The sequence below is a fragment of the Panicum virgatum genome, chromosome 5N, assembly GCF_016808335.1.
Source record: "Panicum virgatum strain AP13 chromosome 5N, P.virgatum_v5, whole genome shotgun sequence".
Lineage (NCBI taxonomy): Eukaryota > Viridiplantae > Streptophyta > Magnoliopsida > Poales > Poaceae > Panicum > Panicum virgatum.
Window position 1 is genome coordinate 56,270,575 of NC_053149.1, and position 16,015 is coordinate 56,286,589.

Genomic DNA, 16,015 nt, shown 5'->3' on the forward strand with positions numbered 1-16,015 from the left:
ACCGGGGATCGCATCTACTTATAGGCGTCGTCCACGATCATCTTGTTGAGGACGGAAGATCCGATCGATGGTTCGGAACGCCAGCCTCGCCGGCCGCCGATACGGTCGATGACGCTGACCCAACGCAAAGGATGCAGTCGCTAATGCGGAAGCGGAAGGAGCCCAGCATGAACTTGCCGATGATCTTGCTGATGTGCACACGATAGCACCAGCGCTGCCGTGGCGGTACGTTCCTCCGGAACAGCCACTCCACCTCCTGCTCCGGATCCTCGACGGAGAACCTATCATGACGCGGCTCGGCGGCCGCCGGCCACACGCACGAAGATCGGAAATTTGTAGAGAGATATGAACAGGTGACCGAGCCATCGCTGGATCGCTAGATGTGGCAATAAATAAATAGTGTTGTCATGACTACCCAGTTGAAAAGCCAAGAATTGATGGTGGCATGGAGAAACGAAGAGACGCGACGTATTGATAATGATTGCAAAATTTCTTGATGACAGGAGGGAGAAGCGAAGAGCTAGGTGACGTGAAATCTGCTAATGGGGATTTGGTGGGGCTGCTGAGGTGGCATAGCTGCATGTCGAGAGAATTCCTTAGTGGGGGGCCTTGTGTGAGTGAGTGAGATGGTGGATGTTGGATCATCAGACGTATAGGAAAACAGAGAGAATGGAATCTAACAGTTTAGATTTAAGTGATGATGTGGTTTCATGTGGTTGCAGGAAAATCATAATTAATGATGTTTAGTGGATTGTGTCTATGCAAGATATATATATAGATATATAGATAAACAAACGTTCTCTCAAACTGAGAATATGCTGCCGGCGGCGAAGGGATAAGCCGGCACGCGCAGGCAGCTGCGTGCGGGAACCGATGGGGCCACCGCAGGGGCCGCATGCTCCAGGCCGGCACCAGCCAGCCGATGCGCATCGCTGACTGCGCGGGCGCCTCCCCCGCCCCGATTTCTAATAAAATCGCTGGTACTGCAAAGTTTTGGAAGCAGGGCAATTGTCTGATCACAAAGTAACAAGTCTTGTTCAATGTTCAGTACTCTGGCACAAATACGGAGAGCTAGACGGCACGCGCAAGGAATCAGAGGCATCGCGCGGGGAATGGGCGACGAGGCGAGGGCGCGGCGGCTGGCCGCCATCGCGAGGAAGTGGCTGGAGGACCCCGCGTCGGGTACTCCGGCGATCTCAGCCGCGCCGGCAGCGAGCGAAGAGCTCAGCTCCCTGGTGATGGCCGGCGCGCGCGTCTCCCTCGCCGAGCGCGGCCGCGTGGTCTGCTCGCTCCGCGTGCGCGCCGCGCTCACGGTGCGTGTCTGCCCGCAGCCTCTGCACGCCCCCGCTCCTCCGAGCATTCGAGCCTTGATCTGACTCGCTCTGCTGCTTCCTGTTCAATTGTTCGTGGGTCGCGCGCGCAGGACGCGCAGGGGAGGTGGCACGCCGGGGCGATTGCGGCGGCGGTGGACAACATGTGCTCGGCGGTGGCGTTCACGGTGGAGGGCGCGCCCACGGCCACCGTCCTGTACAGCCTGTCCCACTTCTCGCCGGCCCATCCCGACGTGCGTGCGCGCGCGCGGCCTGTCCGATCGACAGTAACGCGACACCAGATCTTCCGTTTTCTACCCTCTCCCTTCATTCTGCGTCACCTGTTCCGGCCTCAATCGCAGGAGGAAGTCGAGATGGAGGGGCGAGTGGTGAACCGGAAGGGGAAGCTGACGTCTGCGGCGGTGGAGGTGCGCAAGAAAGAGTCCGGCGAGCTGATTGCAATCGGGAGGCAGTGGATTACACGAATTACACCTGCCTGGGCAACCAAGAGCAACAAAAGCAGCAAGCTCTGAACAAATGTGAACATCTCTGAACATGTCAGTTCACAAGCAGCAACTCTTATCTTGGTTATCCGATATTGTAAGTCGTTTTGGCAAATTTAGATACATAAAATTTTGTTGTGCACCTAAATAAACCTTATATCTAGATGCCTGATAAAATTATACATCTAAATTTGCTAAAACGGTCTACAATTTAATTTAGAGTGCACCTAAATAAACCTTATATCTAGATGCATGATAAAATTATACATCTAAATTTGTTAAAATGTTCTACAATTTAATTTAGAACGGAGAGAGTATTTCAGAACTCGGTGGCTATCTATTTTCAACGCATTTTCGAAAGAAGCTGCTTTCTTGCTGGTATGGCATTTCCGTTGCGCTCCCACGACCCCATCCATCTATGGAGGAGGTGGGACCGAGACCCGCCGTGCCAATGAACTTGCAAGGCGTCTATCAGATTCGCCTTCCCCAGGATCCTCTTGCAGCCGGATTGGATTACTCATTCGTTCTCCATGCCAGTATAATTTTCTTTTGAACAGCAGAGGCGCATGGAATTCCCACCCCAGCAGCTTATAGCACCTGCAAGCACAGAACAAAGCAAAGGGGCGAAGGGCCTTCCGTTTTCTGAAGTTACAAATCCCCAGGGATGTAAAGCGTATAATGAGCTCGTACAGTTTCTTCGCCTTTAGCAACTACCTACTCACAATTCACAAGGGCGCCCAATTCACAAGTGCGTTGCAGCCGCCGCCGCTGCTCAACTTGGATTTTCGATTCAGGCAGAGAACACACAGGCCAGTGCATAGCATAAGCAGAACAAACGAAACGACACATGGTGACATTCTGACATTGCATTGCATGGTAGATTCCTGTATACATACGTAGCTACATACTGTACCACTCACCAACAAATATAATGCACTATGGTAGATATTCTCCCAAAAGAAACCTAAAAACTGCTCAACTGGACAAGGGACCAGTAAGATATGTAGGGAAGAGCACGTAGAGCAACATCACGGACCAGTGTGGCCGGATCACCTCCCGGCCACGAGACCGCTGAACACTTGGCTGTTCCCAGCCTGCGTCGACTCCCACTCGATGGATGACAGCAGTATTTGCGAGAGCGCAATCACCACCTGCTTCATGTCAGGCCGTAGAACAGGATCTTCATCCACGCACTGTTTTGCTAGCATGGCCATCTTTGGAGAAGCATTTCAGAGCATTCAGAACGGCGAGCAAAGGTTCAACAAAATAAGCTGGCAAGATGACTAGGAAAAGTCTAGATCTAATTTGCAAGAAGTACACGAGTTTAAAATTCATACCTTGTACACACAGTCATGAGGTACGAGTTTAAAATTCATACCTTGTACACACAGTCATGAGGATACAGGTCCCTTAGATTACGATCAATGCAGTCTTTCAGGTTCCCCATATACATTGAACTAGGACATTTCCTTAGAGCAGTCAACATCTGTAGAGTACGAAACCAAAGTTGGTGGCTTTTGGAGTAAGAAAAAATAAGCAAAATAGGAATTTGAACAAAGTTAAATAGAAAATATATGCTACTTGAGTGATAAGATAAGGCATAAGCTATAGTATTCGGAAGTCAACTGATAATGAACTGAGAAACTTACAACTGATGCCAATGAGCGCCTTTCAGAGCTTGAGCTTGTGCCCATTCCTTCAGCTCTTGCAATCGCCTCCTTTCCAGATATTAGCTCAAAAAGTACTACGCCAAAAGCATAGACATCACTCTTCGTAGTTGCCAGGCCATCCCGCAGGTATCTAAGATATCAATGAAAGATTACTACAATACCATTGCTAGAGACAAAGTTCACTTCTAATCGTAAGTATGAGAGCAAAAATGCACTTACTCAGGGGCCAGATAACCAAAAGTACCAACAACCTTAGTGACAGAAGCCTCTGCATCACTGGATTTCACTACTAGTTTTGCAAGGCCAAAATCTGAAATCTGTAAAGGCAAAAGAAGCCATACACAAGGTTTATTAGTTGATGAAAGTAAAAGGGGACCAAATAATTCAAAGCAGCTAACCTTTGCTCTGAAGGAACCATCAAGCAAGATATTACTTGATTTAATGTCTCTATGAACATAATGATCCTTTGTGTGCTCGTGAATGTATTCGAGTCCTCTGGCAGCATCAAGTGCGATCTGGACTCTAAAGATCCATGAAAGTGTTGAGTACCCTGAAACAAATAATGAAAAGGAATAAATGAACCAATACAATAAATCCTGTGGAGATAGCATAATTAGGTGTTCAAACAAATGGTAACATAATACCAAGTGAGGCACAGACAAGTCTGTAGCTACTGAGGAAAATAAGATTCAAGTAGTAAATTTAAGAACCAGTCAAATAAACTAAAATAAGCTCAGGAAGAAAGCTTGCGGTATAATTTTGGTTCCTGGGTCTTAAATACCAGTATTTAAAAGACAACCAAGACCACTGCCTAGTGCTATGCGGTGGCTTGACAGCCATGGTGTGAGTAACTGACATGTCTAGATGATCGACTGCTTATGTGGACTCAGGTGGCGACTAGGCAGACCTTGGTGGTCCAAGGCCACACATACCAAACAGGCAAGGTGGTGCAAACCTAGTTTTAACATGTCACTATGAGGACTGAGCAGTGGCTCGTTTGATAGAGTTTCCCATCAAGGAGGCCACCCACCCGGGCTCAAATGCAGGTGCTCAAAAAATGTGGCCATGTGGGTACATCCATAAGAATTGGTTTCAACAATTTTGTCCAGGACAGCCATGGTCGGTAGTCCCCTTCTGGCAAAGCTAGGGTGGTCTCCCAGTGGTCTCCCAGTTCAATCAAGATTTAAAAAGTCCAATGGCTTCCTCTCCTCCTTACTCTTGGAAAATATTTCACTCCCTAAGTGGGCTAGAAGTTAGGCATTTGAAACATTGATAGCATAATGCTCTGGAACCAATACACGAGAAAGTTATCAACATTATTTGACACTGGGAGCTCCACAGTCCTAATAAATGAATAGCTTACGAAAATGTTACTAATTTATGAAGCTGAAAGTCATATTTAAGAACCAGAGAATCTTTGGACATCAAGTGTCAGATGTGGATATACCCTTGCTTTCAGGATCGTGTAGATGATTTTTGAGTGAACCATTTTGGGAGTACTCATAAACCAGGAAAAGCTCATCCTTACTTGCTGCATAACCAATCAACTCTACCTTTGACAAAACATGGGTCACAAAAATGGAGGTTCAGTAAACATGGAACAGCAAAGAATGAATTTAGACTAGGATTTTGTGATAGGATGATAGCTATTAAGTACCGTACCAGACTAGCATGATGAACCTTACAAAGAACTTTCATCTCCACTATAAATTCTTTAGTTTTAGTGGCCATCATTCTCTTTATCGCAACCTCCTGTAGGCAAGATTTCAACTATTGAGCAGGCAATGACAAGGAATATTATGCATAGAAAAGGGCAGCTTTAATGTCAGACCTGGTCCCGGAGAACACCATAATAGACAGAACCATATGTACCATGACCAAGAAGATTTGCATCAGAAAATGAGTCAGTTGATGTGAGTATCTCTTCATATGTAAACACAATGGGCTTCTCCCTATCAAACACATCTGCTGCCACACCTGTTTGAGAGGCTTGAATCAGTTACTAAATGAAACAAGCAAAACAAAAGTTACAATAGTTAATTTGTGCTGGTAATAGTTTAATACTAATCATGGGTTCGTTACTATGTATCTCAGGTGTGGTTTGCATTGAATCCCATTTCAAGAAACTACTTGGTCCTTCTCCAGAAAGCTCCCTTTTTTTAGGAATGGTGAACTAACCTTTGGGGACACTGGTATGATGATCACCACCATCCGCTCTTGTTGGCTTCGCATTTCCGAATTGGCAACACAAATATCTTCCAGAACCATAACAGAAACTACCACTCTTAAGGAGTTGAAACTTATGCTGGTCTGGGCTCTTTCCCTGGTTATTAGGATCTTGGAGATTGTGTCCAAAAAATTTCCATAGGGCAAGTGCAAGGAGAGCAACAGCAATTAAAGCAAGTGCAACTCCCATACTGCCAATAACCCATCCATAAGGAAATTTGGTTGGATGGTGATCTGGTTTCTCTGCAGTCGTACGCCAGAGGATATTTCATTAGATTATAATAACAAAGTATATTGTTGATTGCAGATAATCAATGGCGCTAAAATTGAAAATTTTCAACACTGATACTTGGAGCAGAAATATAGGACCAGGATTAAAAAAAAAGGAGGATTATAACAGAAAGAAAATTGAAATAAAATAAGCAAAAAATGTGGAATATGCATATTGCCATATCAAAAACAACTATGACACAAATAGTACATCGATATCATCGATGTAAATCAAAACATTAAGGAATGAGTTGTAAATTATAAAGTCTCCACAATGAATACCTACTAAAAACATTATGGAATAAGTCAGAAATCACAATAGCAACCTGGCAATGTGTTATCGGTTGGTGCTGGGGCAGGAGCAGGAGGGGGTAGTGCAACATACGCCTGTCCAGGAACTGCAAATTGGTACAGGTGGATGAGGTTGGAATTGTCAATGAGGATATTTTCCAAAATAAGGACATCACAAACATTAGATAGAAAGTTATAAGAGGTAATATAAAATGGTAAAAGGTTGACAGAAAGTAAGGCTAAGGTTTCATTTTTAAACATTACAAGAAGGAAAAAAATGATGAGAATGACAACAGTAGTAAAGAAAAGTTAACACCCCGAAGTAGGAAAACTAGATCAAAGAATTAGGCTGACCAATAAAATAATGTATGCTGACATTATATAATATTGGGAAGCTCAGCAATCGAATGCAGCTGAACTGAGGACACGGCAGTCCAGGTGAGGAACTCAATGTATCAGGGGCGGAGCCACCACTAGGGCGAGCCCGGGCGGCCGCCCTAGGTCCCCTTGGCCGAGCAGTAGAGGGTATCCTCAGACCTCAGTTCTCCACGCCGCCGGGAAGGGAGCAAATCGCGGCGGCGCCTACCGGAAGCGAGGACGACGCTGAAATTTGAGAGGAAGACAGGCAACCGCGTACTGGGCTGAGACTTGGTGGCTCGTGGGCCGAGTATTGGGCTGCGGGACGCTTCAGGCTTCAGCCCAGCGCAGCCTAGGGTTTGCGTGGGGTTTGGTGGCCGCTTGGCCAGCCGCCCAGGTCAGCCGCGCGACATGACCGCGCCCCCGGCCCCCGCCCGCCTGCGCCTGCAGCAGCTCGTCGCCTCGTCCTCTGGCCTTTGCGCCCGCCGCCCGGCCGCCTGTCGGCCCTCGCCCCGTCCCGGCCGTCCGGCCGTCGCCCCGTCCGATCATCCGGCCGTCTCGCTGCAGGCCGTCTCAGGCGGCCCTCGGCGGCAGCACCTCCCGCCGGCCGTGCGCGCGGTGCGCCCACAGCCCGCCTCGGCCCTCGGCGGCGCCTCCCGCCGGCCGCGCGCCCTGCGCCTGGCCGCTTGCAGCCTGCCTCGACCCTCGACGGCGGCGCCTCCTGCAGCAGCCCGCCTCCCGCCGGCCAGGATTGGGAATTGGCCGATTCAATTGGGGATTTGGTCATTTGGATTTTCGGGGATTTTTGCAATATTGTTCATTTGGTGATGGATGGGGGAGCAGATGAAGCCGTTGTGGGTGGGGGAGATACAGCTGGAGATGAGATCGGTTCAAACAGCGGCGCCACAACTAGGCAATCAGCTTCAATTCCAGTAAAGAAGAAGCGCTATAAGAAACTAGGTATTGCCAAATCTGTGCTTCATTATTTGACTTGATTAGTTATAGTCAATTTACTGATTCAATTCATTAACTATGCAGAGTTGAAAAGCTTCTTTGTTTCTAGTAGTAGAAAGTCATCAAGTGATAGTAACTCGGGCCCAAGCACTCATGAAAATGGTAATATTGCTCAATCTGAAGAACAAGAAGTGCTGCATTCACTAGAAACTGTACAAGAAATGCAAGCTGCTGAAAATGAAGACCAACCATCACATTTATTATTGATACTTCCATTATTAAAAAGTAACATCTTGATTCTTGTTGGTTGTTCTACCATTTTTGCTCAAAACATGCAAGCTGTCGTTAGTAGCGAAAATTTTAGAGTATGAGTCCGCCCTAGGTGAATTCTCGGGCTGGCTTCGCCACTGCAATGTATCACTGCTGTTAAATATCTCAAATTACTGATACATAATATGTGTGATGTGTAATTGGGTTCAGTTTTTAATGAAGATTAGATGCAGGGTATTATGTGTTAAGTGCAATCACTCAATGTCACATGCATTTCCTTGTGCCAACCTAGAACTACATAGCAGCACATTAAGAGATGCTGCTACCAGACCTGTAAGAGACTATTTTACTCCATTTTGTATGTAACAGCAGAGCAACCAAGACAATATACTAGTCTGCGGTGGTAGCAATTTTCAGGAACTTGTTTAGACACATTGATGTTTCACAAGCCCAGTTGCAGCTGATTATTGGGTAAGAAGTACCTGCCGCCTCACTAAAGAGCACATCTATCTGTACAATTTTGACACAATCATTCACCGTGCGTGTCCACAACAATGGTCCTGGGACAATTGGTAATTGCCAGGGAAGCCACAAGAAGTAAAACGTGAATTCCGTGGTACGCTTCACAAGCCCAGACCAATAAATCCAGAGAACCCGTACTTCATAACGAGTAGTAATTATTTAGAGATCCGTGCTTGCAACAACCCAACAAACTGGGTATCAATCTTTTTTCACAGCGAAATCTACAAAGAGCGAAATGTTTGATCGATTAGTCCGAAATGATCGCTAACATTGGGATCGCTCACCTGAGTTGAGTGGGATGTAGTACACCTTCCCGGCGGTGATGGGGTCCGGGCCGGCCATGGCATTGGCAGCCTCGATGGCATCCATGCTCGCCCCGAACCTGCTCGACAGCGACTCCACCGTGTCCCCCTCGACGCCGACGTAGCTGAGGAGGTAGTTCCAGGGGCCAGACGAGCAGCCGCAGAGCAGGTGGAGCGCCACCACGGCACCGGGGCGCGGCGGCCGCTGCGCCGCCCCACCCGGCGGCGGCACGGCGAGGCCCGCGTACGCCGCGGCCGCGACGTCGGCCGCGGTGGCGTTGGGCGCCCCCGAGGCCGCCGCGGAGGAGGGGATGGTATAGGTGGTGTTGGCGAGGTAGGTGCGCGACGGGAGGCAGGAGCAGTTCTTGCGCACGAAGGCGTACCCCGGGCTGGCCGCGGCGTCGGCGGTGATGTCCCCCGGCGCGGCGTCGAACATGGACTCGAGAAGGGTGGCATTGTCGGCCCCCGCGCCGGCGGCCGGGAACGCGAGGAAGGCCGTGCAGACGCGCGAGAGCTCGGAGCAGGCGAGCGGCGCCGACGTGGCGTTCCCCCCGGCTGCTGCGGCGCCGGAGACGGCGAGGAGCAGGGCGAGGAGCGGGAGGAGGCGGTGGGGCGGCATTGGGGGCTGCTAGGGTTCTGGCCTCGAGGCGGCGAGGTGGTGGTGGGGCATGGAGGGTGGCAGTGGCGAGCAGAGTTGAGCGAAGCTGGATGCTTCGCGTGGTCGGGTCACTGGACGCACGCTGCGGGGGAACGGGACGCCGCTTTTAGTAACAAGACGCGGTTAATTAGCGCGCACGGCCACGCGACGCTAATTAATTAACAGACGGGAACGGGAGGAGGGTGGCGCTGTTAGATTTGCCCATAATACCCCTGAATGTCTCTTCCCTTTCGCTTATGTTATGTGGACTCACAGTTGACTCAAGTTTTCTTCGATAATCCCCTAGAGAAAGCTCGTTGATAAACGGGAAAGATAGAATCACTCGAGTGGTTGGAGAAGCTTGGTCACTTGATTTCTTTCGCATGCAATGTCCAATAGAGCAATTTGCATTTGAGCTCTTCTTCTACTGTAATAGGGATACTGCCGATCATAAGAGACTAGTAACCGCCGGTCAATTATACTGATGCCCATGACCGTAATGATATGAAAACATGAGGCAGTTGGTGGCGGTGGCAAGGAGGCTGCTACGACATCTTGGCAGATGAGGTATTGGATTGAAGAAAATCAGCAAAAAGATGAAAACATGCTAAATTTCCAACTAAAAGCAAAATATGAGAAACTCAAGTGGCAATGATAGACGCATAATTTCCCATCTTTATATCTAAAGATATGTTTAACCGGCATCTGTCACATAGTACTAACCACTAGTTAGGTATGGCAGCGTTGAAACTTGAAACACAAATTTTATAGTTAAACCTACACGAACCAGTTGTCTAAAAAAAAACTACACGAACCAGTACTGGTGGTTGGGGATAAACCTATATTCGTGTTTAGATCATTTTGGCGTAAATTTTTTTTAAAGAGAATCTTACTATTTCGGAGTACTAAATAAAGTCTATTTATAATTTTTTTTGCACGGATGAGTTGTAAATTGCAAGACAAATCTAATGAGGCTAATTAATTCATAATTAATCCATAATTAGCGGATGGTTACTGTAACATCACTGTTGCAAATCATGGATTAAGTAGGCTTATTAGATTCATCTCGCGATTTACAATCTATCCATGCAAAAAGTTTTGCAAATAGATTTTATTTAGTACTCTATGCATGTGTCTAAATATTCGATGTGATGTTTTTTTATGTAAAATTTTAAGATCTTAACAAGGGCTCTATTTTGACTCCGTGTGGTTGAAGACGTGGAAAGGAATTCCGGTCACAGGCTCGCTCACACAGTCCCTCCTCAAGATGGCAACAGGTAAAATCCACGCGGATATGGGTTTGATAAACCCGCACCCGCAAGCCAAAACCCGCGCCCGCAACCCGCTACGGGCATAAAACAATACCGTACCCGTACAATCAAGTTTCAAATACATTAGTAGCTGCAGTTTATAGTTCTAATATGAAAAATACAATGCAATACAGTACTACCTTTGAGAGTGTGACGAAATCAACTTTGCCCACACATCAAAGCTTCCAATATCTTAGGAGTAAGACGGCTGCGATGCTCACTCAAAACCCTTCCACTAGTGCTAAAAGCTGATTCAAAAGCTACTGTTGTGATTGGAATAGTTAGGATGTCCCGAGCAATTTGCCTCAAAGTAGGATAATGGGTTCCCTCCAACTTCCACCAATCAAGGATATCAAAATAATTATCATCATGAGGAAGAGTTTCTTCATACAAATAGCGATCTAGCTCATTCTTACTTCGAACATAGCTATTAGTCTTCTTATTTGCAGCAAGAGTTTTAAAAATTGATAACACAGCAGCTGCATCAACTGAAGAACTAGCACCACTAGATGATGTACCCACATAGTCATGTTCTTTAACTTGGTAGTGTTTCATCAAATCAGATAGCAATTCATGAGCCTCTTCCACATAAATTTCAGCATTTTCTTCACCAAAAAGGGCAATATAGCAAGCATGTAGCATTGTCATCTTAAGACGTGGATCAAGAATGACAGCAACAACCATAAGACCATGTATATCAGTCCAATACTTGTCATATTTTTCTATCATGGCAGCAGACATTTCCCTAATTTTTTCATGCTCATCATGCTCCCAAGATTTGATTTTAAGTTTGATCTCACATACTTTAGGGGAAAAAAGGTTGGCTGTCACATATTTAGTACAGGAAAACAGCTCAGTGAGGTCATAGAATAATCTTAATTTATCACAAACTGTACTAGCAAATATCCAGTCATTTGGTGGTGGACAAACATAGTTCCTATCAAGCTCACCCAAGCGTTCGAAAATCTTCCTATAGGGTATAGCAATCTTAAGCATGATATAGGTTGAGTTCCATCTAGTTTTACAATCTAGTTGTAACTTCTTGACCAATTCAACCTTTTCATCTAGTGTTGTTTTCTCAAACTTTTCATACCTCTTTGGTGTAGCAACCCAGTAAGCAATACTGTCTCGAATGTTTGAAAGTGCACTTGCAATTATTTCCATGCCATCTTTGACGATGAGGTTGAGAATGTGTGCGCAGCACCGCATATGCAGCCATTTTGTCAAGAGTGACAGTTGATACCCTCCGATCAATATCCCAGCTTTGGAGGCACTTGTGCAATGCATCACAAATAGCTTCTGCAGTATGGGGGCATGGCACATACATAAACCTACACATAACAAAGCATAGTTCAGTTTTAAAGTTCATAATTTATAGAAAATATAAATCTGAACAGCAAGCAACAATTCATGAAAAGAAAGATAATCACCTCAAAATGCAGCTTTTAAGCATCCACGAGTCATCAATAAAATGTCCAGTGACAACCATATAACCTCTTTTTTGATTATCAGCTGTCCAAAGATCAATTGTAACAGCAACACGGCAATTGGTCCTTTGCAAGAATATCCTAGCTTTCCTTTTCTCACCCTCATAGAAATGCATTATGTCCCTTCTAATAGTGTTTCTAGTACCCATTTTAAACAAAGGCTGCAGGGCACTAACAAACTTACGAAAACCATGGTGATCAACAATGGACAGTGGGTACTCATGCAATATAATCATGGAATAAAGAGCTTTCCTAGCCACTTCTTGATCAAACACATAGTTTTCTACACTCAGTGCTCCTTTTTCAGTGGTTCCAAACTGCAAATTAGTTTGAATTTTATCCCCTGGCCTCTTGTTATTTAAAGGACAAGATGTGAGATGGGTTTTCAGATGGGTTGTACCATTCCTTGAGACAGCTGAAAGATTCTTGCCACAATGCTTGCATTTGGCCTTCCATTTTCCATCAACACACACTTGGGTGAAGTCATTCCACACTTTAGAATATTGCTTCCTCTTTTTACCAGGACCAGCAGCTTGTTCCTCTCCATCTGAAATGTGCACAACATTTTCTTCTGTTGTATCAGTTGCAGCTGCTATAGCACCTGATGCTTGGGAGCCTGGAACTTGGGAGCTACTAGGTGTACTAGCCATTGCAACTGCAGAACAATTAACATGTTCAGATCATGCCAATACGAATAGATCAAGCATATACAAGAGCAGATCTAGTGTACACAAGAGTAGATCAATGCATGCGGCTGCCACTGCAGTACATACATGAGGGCGAGCGGCGGACGTACCTGTGGACGTGCAGGAGCTTCTGGTCCTGGCGTCGGGGCCGAGCGGAGCTGCGCCTGTGCAGGAGCAGAAGCTTCTGGCGTTGGGAGACTGGGGAGCAGCGGCAGAATGCTAAGGCCTGACCGGAGGGAAACTTGCGGAGCAGTGGCCGAAGGGGGACCTGGAGCGGCGGCCGGAGGGGGCCTGGAGCGGCGGCCGGAGGGGGAGAGGCCGACCGGAGGGGAGCTGCTGGCCGCCGAGACGCCGAGCCCGCCAGGGAGAGTGCCGGCCGGAGAGGGAGACGCCGACCGGAGGGGAGAGCGGCGGCCGGAGGGGAGCCGGCGGCCCTGGAGGCCGAGCGCCCGAGGGGTTGGGTACTTGGGTTGGGGGCGCAGGGGCTAGGGGTGATGGGGTTTGCGGCTGGGACTGGGAGTCAGGGTGGGTGAGTGGCGGCTGGGAGCCTGGGAACAGCAAACCCTAGAAACTCTTATATATACTCATGTATTTGGGCCCACATGTCAGCGGGTATGCGGGTTTGCGGGCTCGGGTATTAAATTTTGAAATCCGTTAGCAAATACCTGTCGGGTTTGAATTCGTACCCGCGCCCGCGGGTACGAACCCAGACCCGAATCCGCGCCCAACGGGTTCGGTGTCCGCGGATTTGCGGGTTTTTTCTACCCGTTGCCATCTTGAGTCCCTCCCTCTCTCTCCAGAGGCAATACGGGGACAAAAAATCATGCGCATCCAAGTATGTACTATATAGTCCAGAAACAGGGGGAGCTTTGCTACAACATGCCCAAGCGGCGGGTAGAGCACATTTAACGAGCCCTCTGTCTGTTGTCTTGCACAGTTTACATATACTCTAGTGTTTAAAAGGGTTAGCAATCCAAAAGCACCCGATGATGCTAGGTCAGTCCTCACGATACTGTGGGGCGTAGCTTGGGCCTCCGCATTGCCCTCCGCACGGGGCGACTCGGCGGCGCCCCCAGCCTCCGCCGCCGCGTAGCGCCCATCTCCACCTCTTTCCTCGCCGTGGTCGGAGGTGTCCGCCCGGAAGCCCGCGCAGCCCCGAGGAAGACGGCGGCGAGGACTTCGCATGGGCTGGCCGCGAGCTCCGCCGTGCGGGGGCGGCGCGCTGTCAGCCGGCGTCGAGTTGCTGTGCGCGGGCGGTGCGCCGGATCCGCGGCACCGATGGCCGGATCCGGGCCCTCCACGGCCGGATCTGGCATGGAGCGCCGGCGGCGAGGCCAACGGAGGCTGCGGTGGTGGAGTCGATGCGGCAGGATTCCGCGTGCGGCGGAGTTGGTGTCCTCGTTTCTTGGCATCCTCAGTGGTGACGGTGCGAAGCGCGGGGCTGCGCGCATCGGCGTGGAGCGAGCTGCCCTCGCGCGGCAACGGCCTCGACGCGGGGCGTGCGGCGTCCGTGCGGCCGGCGAGCAGCCGCGGCGGGGGGCTCGCGGCAGCATCGGCGTGGTGGAGGCTGAAGGCGGCGACTGCGAGCTTTGTGTCCAAAGGAACTGCGCGGCCGGGGTGCTCGCCGGTGCAGGCGGCAGACGGCGAGGCTGGTCGGCGGGGCTCCTCCGGCGACTTGGTGGCCGGATCGACCATCCCCATGGCCGGTTCTGCGGCCGTGGGGGACGGCCGCACGCGGACGGAGATGCAGGCGGCGGTCCGGCGTCCGGGGACCCGTCGTACCGGGTGTCCGCGCGCCCTGGAAGTGGTGACAGTGGCCTCAACGCAGGGCGTGGTTCCCGGTGTGTTCGTCGTTCCCGGCAGTGGCGGCGACAATGCGGGGCGCGGGGCCGCGCGTGGCGGTGGTGTCGGCGCGGGGCTTGCGCGCGGTGTCGGTGTCGGCGTTGGCGTGGGGCAAGGTGCCCGCGCGCAGCGGCTGCCTCGGCGTGGGAGTGCTTCCCTCGCGCGGAGGCAGCCTCGGTGGCGGGCGTGCGGCATGGTTGCGCGACACTACTTGCGGCGATCAAAGTGGAAGTGCAGTTCGGCGGCATGGCGTGTGGAGGCGCGGCGGCGGTGTCGTCCCGGACGGGCTGTCGTGGCCTTGGTGTCAGTTTTGCCACGCCATGCGCGTGCAGTTTGGGGTTGGAATGCTCTGGGCGAAAGCCCTCGCCGGCGTTGCTGGTGGGATGACGGCGGCGTCCTTGACGTCGTTTTCCTCGTTGGGGGCGTCATTTTTGAGCTATAACTCTGCTGCACTGGGTTCTCTGGGTGAAAACCCTGTCCTCTGACGAGCGACGGCGGCACTCTTGGCGTCGTGCCCTTCTTGAAGGTGTCATCTTTAGAGACACAGCTCGATGTGTGGCTTCGCCGGTCCTTGGTCATTAGCGGCTTCTACTGGGGGTCGATATTTCCGCTGCTTAGCAAGATGGAAGGGTGTTGCTAAGCCCACGCGGAGGCGATCGCTGCCTTGGTGGCGGCCAGGGGTTGTTGCTTGATTATCGGTTGACTGCTTGCAGCGGACCGCGGCGGCTGGCGTTGCTTGGCAACGGTCAGTGCGGTGTGGGACGATGTCGGATGATGGCGCTCGCGGCACCGGCATCATGGGACAACTTGGCTTGCAGCGGACTGCGGCGGATTGCTCAGCCTGGCTGTGGCCTCTTGGTGCGGTACAACGTCAAAAGATGGCACAAGCGACTTCCCTGTCTCGCCGTTATGGCGGCGGTGGCTAGATGCGAGGGTAAAGCAACGAGGCAAAATCGAAACTGAGGCGTTGGCATGGCGGTTTGTTAGAGACCTGGTGGAACGGGGCATCTTTGTTCACCACTCCGATGGTGACTTCTGAAACGGATCCTGGGCGTAGAGTTATGTGACGGGTGTGGCGAAGCCCCCGTGTGCAGATGTGAGAGGTGGAGTCCAACAGCAGAAGCGGCGAGGCCCCCGCGCGTTGTGTTATCGTGGTGGCGACTGCGTGGCAGTCTACGAGTGGCTCGAATCCAGTGTTGTTCACTTCGTCGGGTGGTGCATTTGGTTGCAGCGGCATCGCGGCGAAGGATCCTGCATGGCGGCGACCCTCTTGGTGCGGTGGTGTCCGCCTCTTTGTTCTTTTTCAACGTCGGGTCACACCGAAGTTTTTCGACGATTACAAGAGTGTGAAGTGCGGATGGGTGCTGCTATACTGTTT

The 16,015-nt window shown here is 50.0% G+C and overlaps 3 protein-coding genes and 1 long non-coding RNA gene across 7 annotated transcripts; 2 read left to right on the forward strand and 2 right to left on the reverse strand.

Moving 5' to 3' along the window:
* Positions 1 to 867: 867 nt before the first annotated feature.
* On the forward strand, positions 868 to 2,013 carry LOC120672055 (acyl-coenzyme A thioesterase 13-like). 2 transcript variants are annotated; one of them, XM_039952347.1, is made up of 3 exons: positions 868 to 1,313; positions 1,424 to 1,564; positions 1,673 to 2,013. In XM_039952347.1, the coding sequence occupies exons 1-3, from the start codon at positions 1,041 to 1,043 to the stop codon at positions 1,841 to 1,843; spliced, it is 585 nt and encodes a 194-aa protein (XP_039808281.1). In that variant the 5' UTR covers positions 868 to 1,040; the 3' UTR covers positions 1,844 to 2,013. The 2 variants fall into 2 exon arrangements, with proteins under 2 accessions (XP_039808281.1, XP_039808280.1); XM_039952346.1 differs by having other exon boundaries at positions 1,424 to 2,013.
* A 633-nt stretch (positions 2,014 to 2,646) lies between these two features.
* On the reverse strand, positions 2,647 to 9,418 carry LOC120675546 (lysM domain receptor-like kinase 3). 3 transcript variants are annotated; one of them, XM_039956744.1, is made up of 11 exons: positions 8,658 to 9,417; positions 6,306 to 6,377; positions 5,662 to 5,952; positions 5,315 to 5,460; positions 5,146 to 5,235; positions 4,931 to 5,036; positions 3,882 to 4,033; positions 3,703 to 3,800; positions 3,463 to 3,613; positions 3,192 to 3,299; positions 2,647 to 3,027 (listed from the first exon to the last, which is right to left on the reverse strand). In XM_039956744.1, exons 1-11 carry the CDS (start codon positions 9,292 to 9,294, stop codon positions 2,863 to 2,865), a joined length of 2,016 nt encoding a protein of 671 aa, XP_039812678.1. In that variant the 5' UTR covers positions 9,295 to 9,417; the 3' UTR covers positions 2,647 to 2,862. The 3 variants fall into 3 exon arrangements, with proteins under 3 accessions (XP_039812678.1, XP_039812679.1, XP_039812680.1); XM_039956745.1 differs by having other exon boundaries at positions 2,886 to 3,027; positions 3,151 to 3,299; positions 8,658 to 9,418; XM_039956746.1 differs by lacking the exon at positions 2,647 to 3,027 and adding an exon at positions 3,028 to 3,150 and having other exon boundaries at positions 8,658 to 9,418.
* Positions 7,342 to 8,099, forward strand: LOC120675547. The gene is made up of 2 exons (XR_005675388.1): positions 7,342 to 7,587; positions 7,666 to 8,099. It is a non-coding gene; the product is annotated as an uncharacterized LOC120675547 (long non-coding RNA).
* Positions 9,419 to 13,700: 4,282 nt separating the features above from the next.
* Positions 13,701 to 14,496, reverse strand: LOC120674966 (translation initiation factor IF-2-like). Its single transcript, XM_039956060.1, has 2 exons — positions 13,809 to 14,496; positions 13,701 to 13,723 (listed from the first exon to the last, which is right to left on the reverse strand). The coding sequence occupies exons 1-2, from the start codon at positions 14,494 to 14,496 to the stop codon at positions 13,701 to 13,703; spliced, it is 711 nt and encodes a 236-aa protein (XP_039811994.1).
* Positions 14,497 to 16,015: the final 1,519 nt, after the last annotated feature.

What these genes read in the sequence shown, in the direction of transcription:
- LOC120675546 (XM_039956744.1), bottom strand. Translation starts at nt 9,294, where the DNA reads ATGCCGCCCCACCGCCTCCTCCCGCTCCTCGCCCTGCTCCTCGCCGTC. An exon ending in AACCGATAACACATTGCCAG is followed by an intron (nt 5,953 to 6,305) that starts GTTGCTATTGTG and finishes GTACGACTGCAG; the next exon opens with AGAAACCAGATCACCATCCA. An exon ending in TCATACCAGTGTCCCCAAAG is followed by an intron (nt 5,461 to 5,661) that starts GTTAGTTCACCA and finishes CCTCTCAAACAG; the next exon opens with GTGTGGCAGCAGATGTGTTT.
- LOC120672055 (XM_039952346.1), top strand. Translation starts at nt 1,041, where the DNA reads ATGTTCAGTACTCTGGCACAAATACGGAGAGCTAGACGGCACGCGCAA. An exon ending in GCGTGCGCGCCGCGCTCACG is followed by an intron (nt 1,314 to 1,423) that starts GTGCGTGTCTGC and finishes TCGCGCGCGCAG; the next exon opens with GACGCGCAGGGGAGGTGGCA.
- LOC120674966 (XM_039956060.1), bottom strand. Translation starts at nt 14,496, where the DNA reads ATGGGGATGGTCGATCCGGCCACCAAGTCGCCGGAGGAGCCCCGCCGA. An exon ending in GGCCCAAGCTACGCCCCACA is followed by an intron (nt 13,724 to 13,808) that starts GTATCGTGAGGA and finishes AAACTGTGCAAG; the next exon opens with ACAACAGACAGAGGGCTCGT.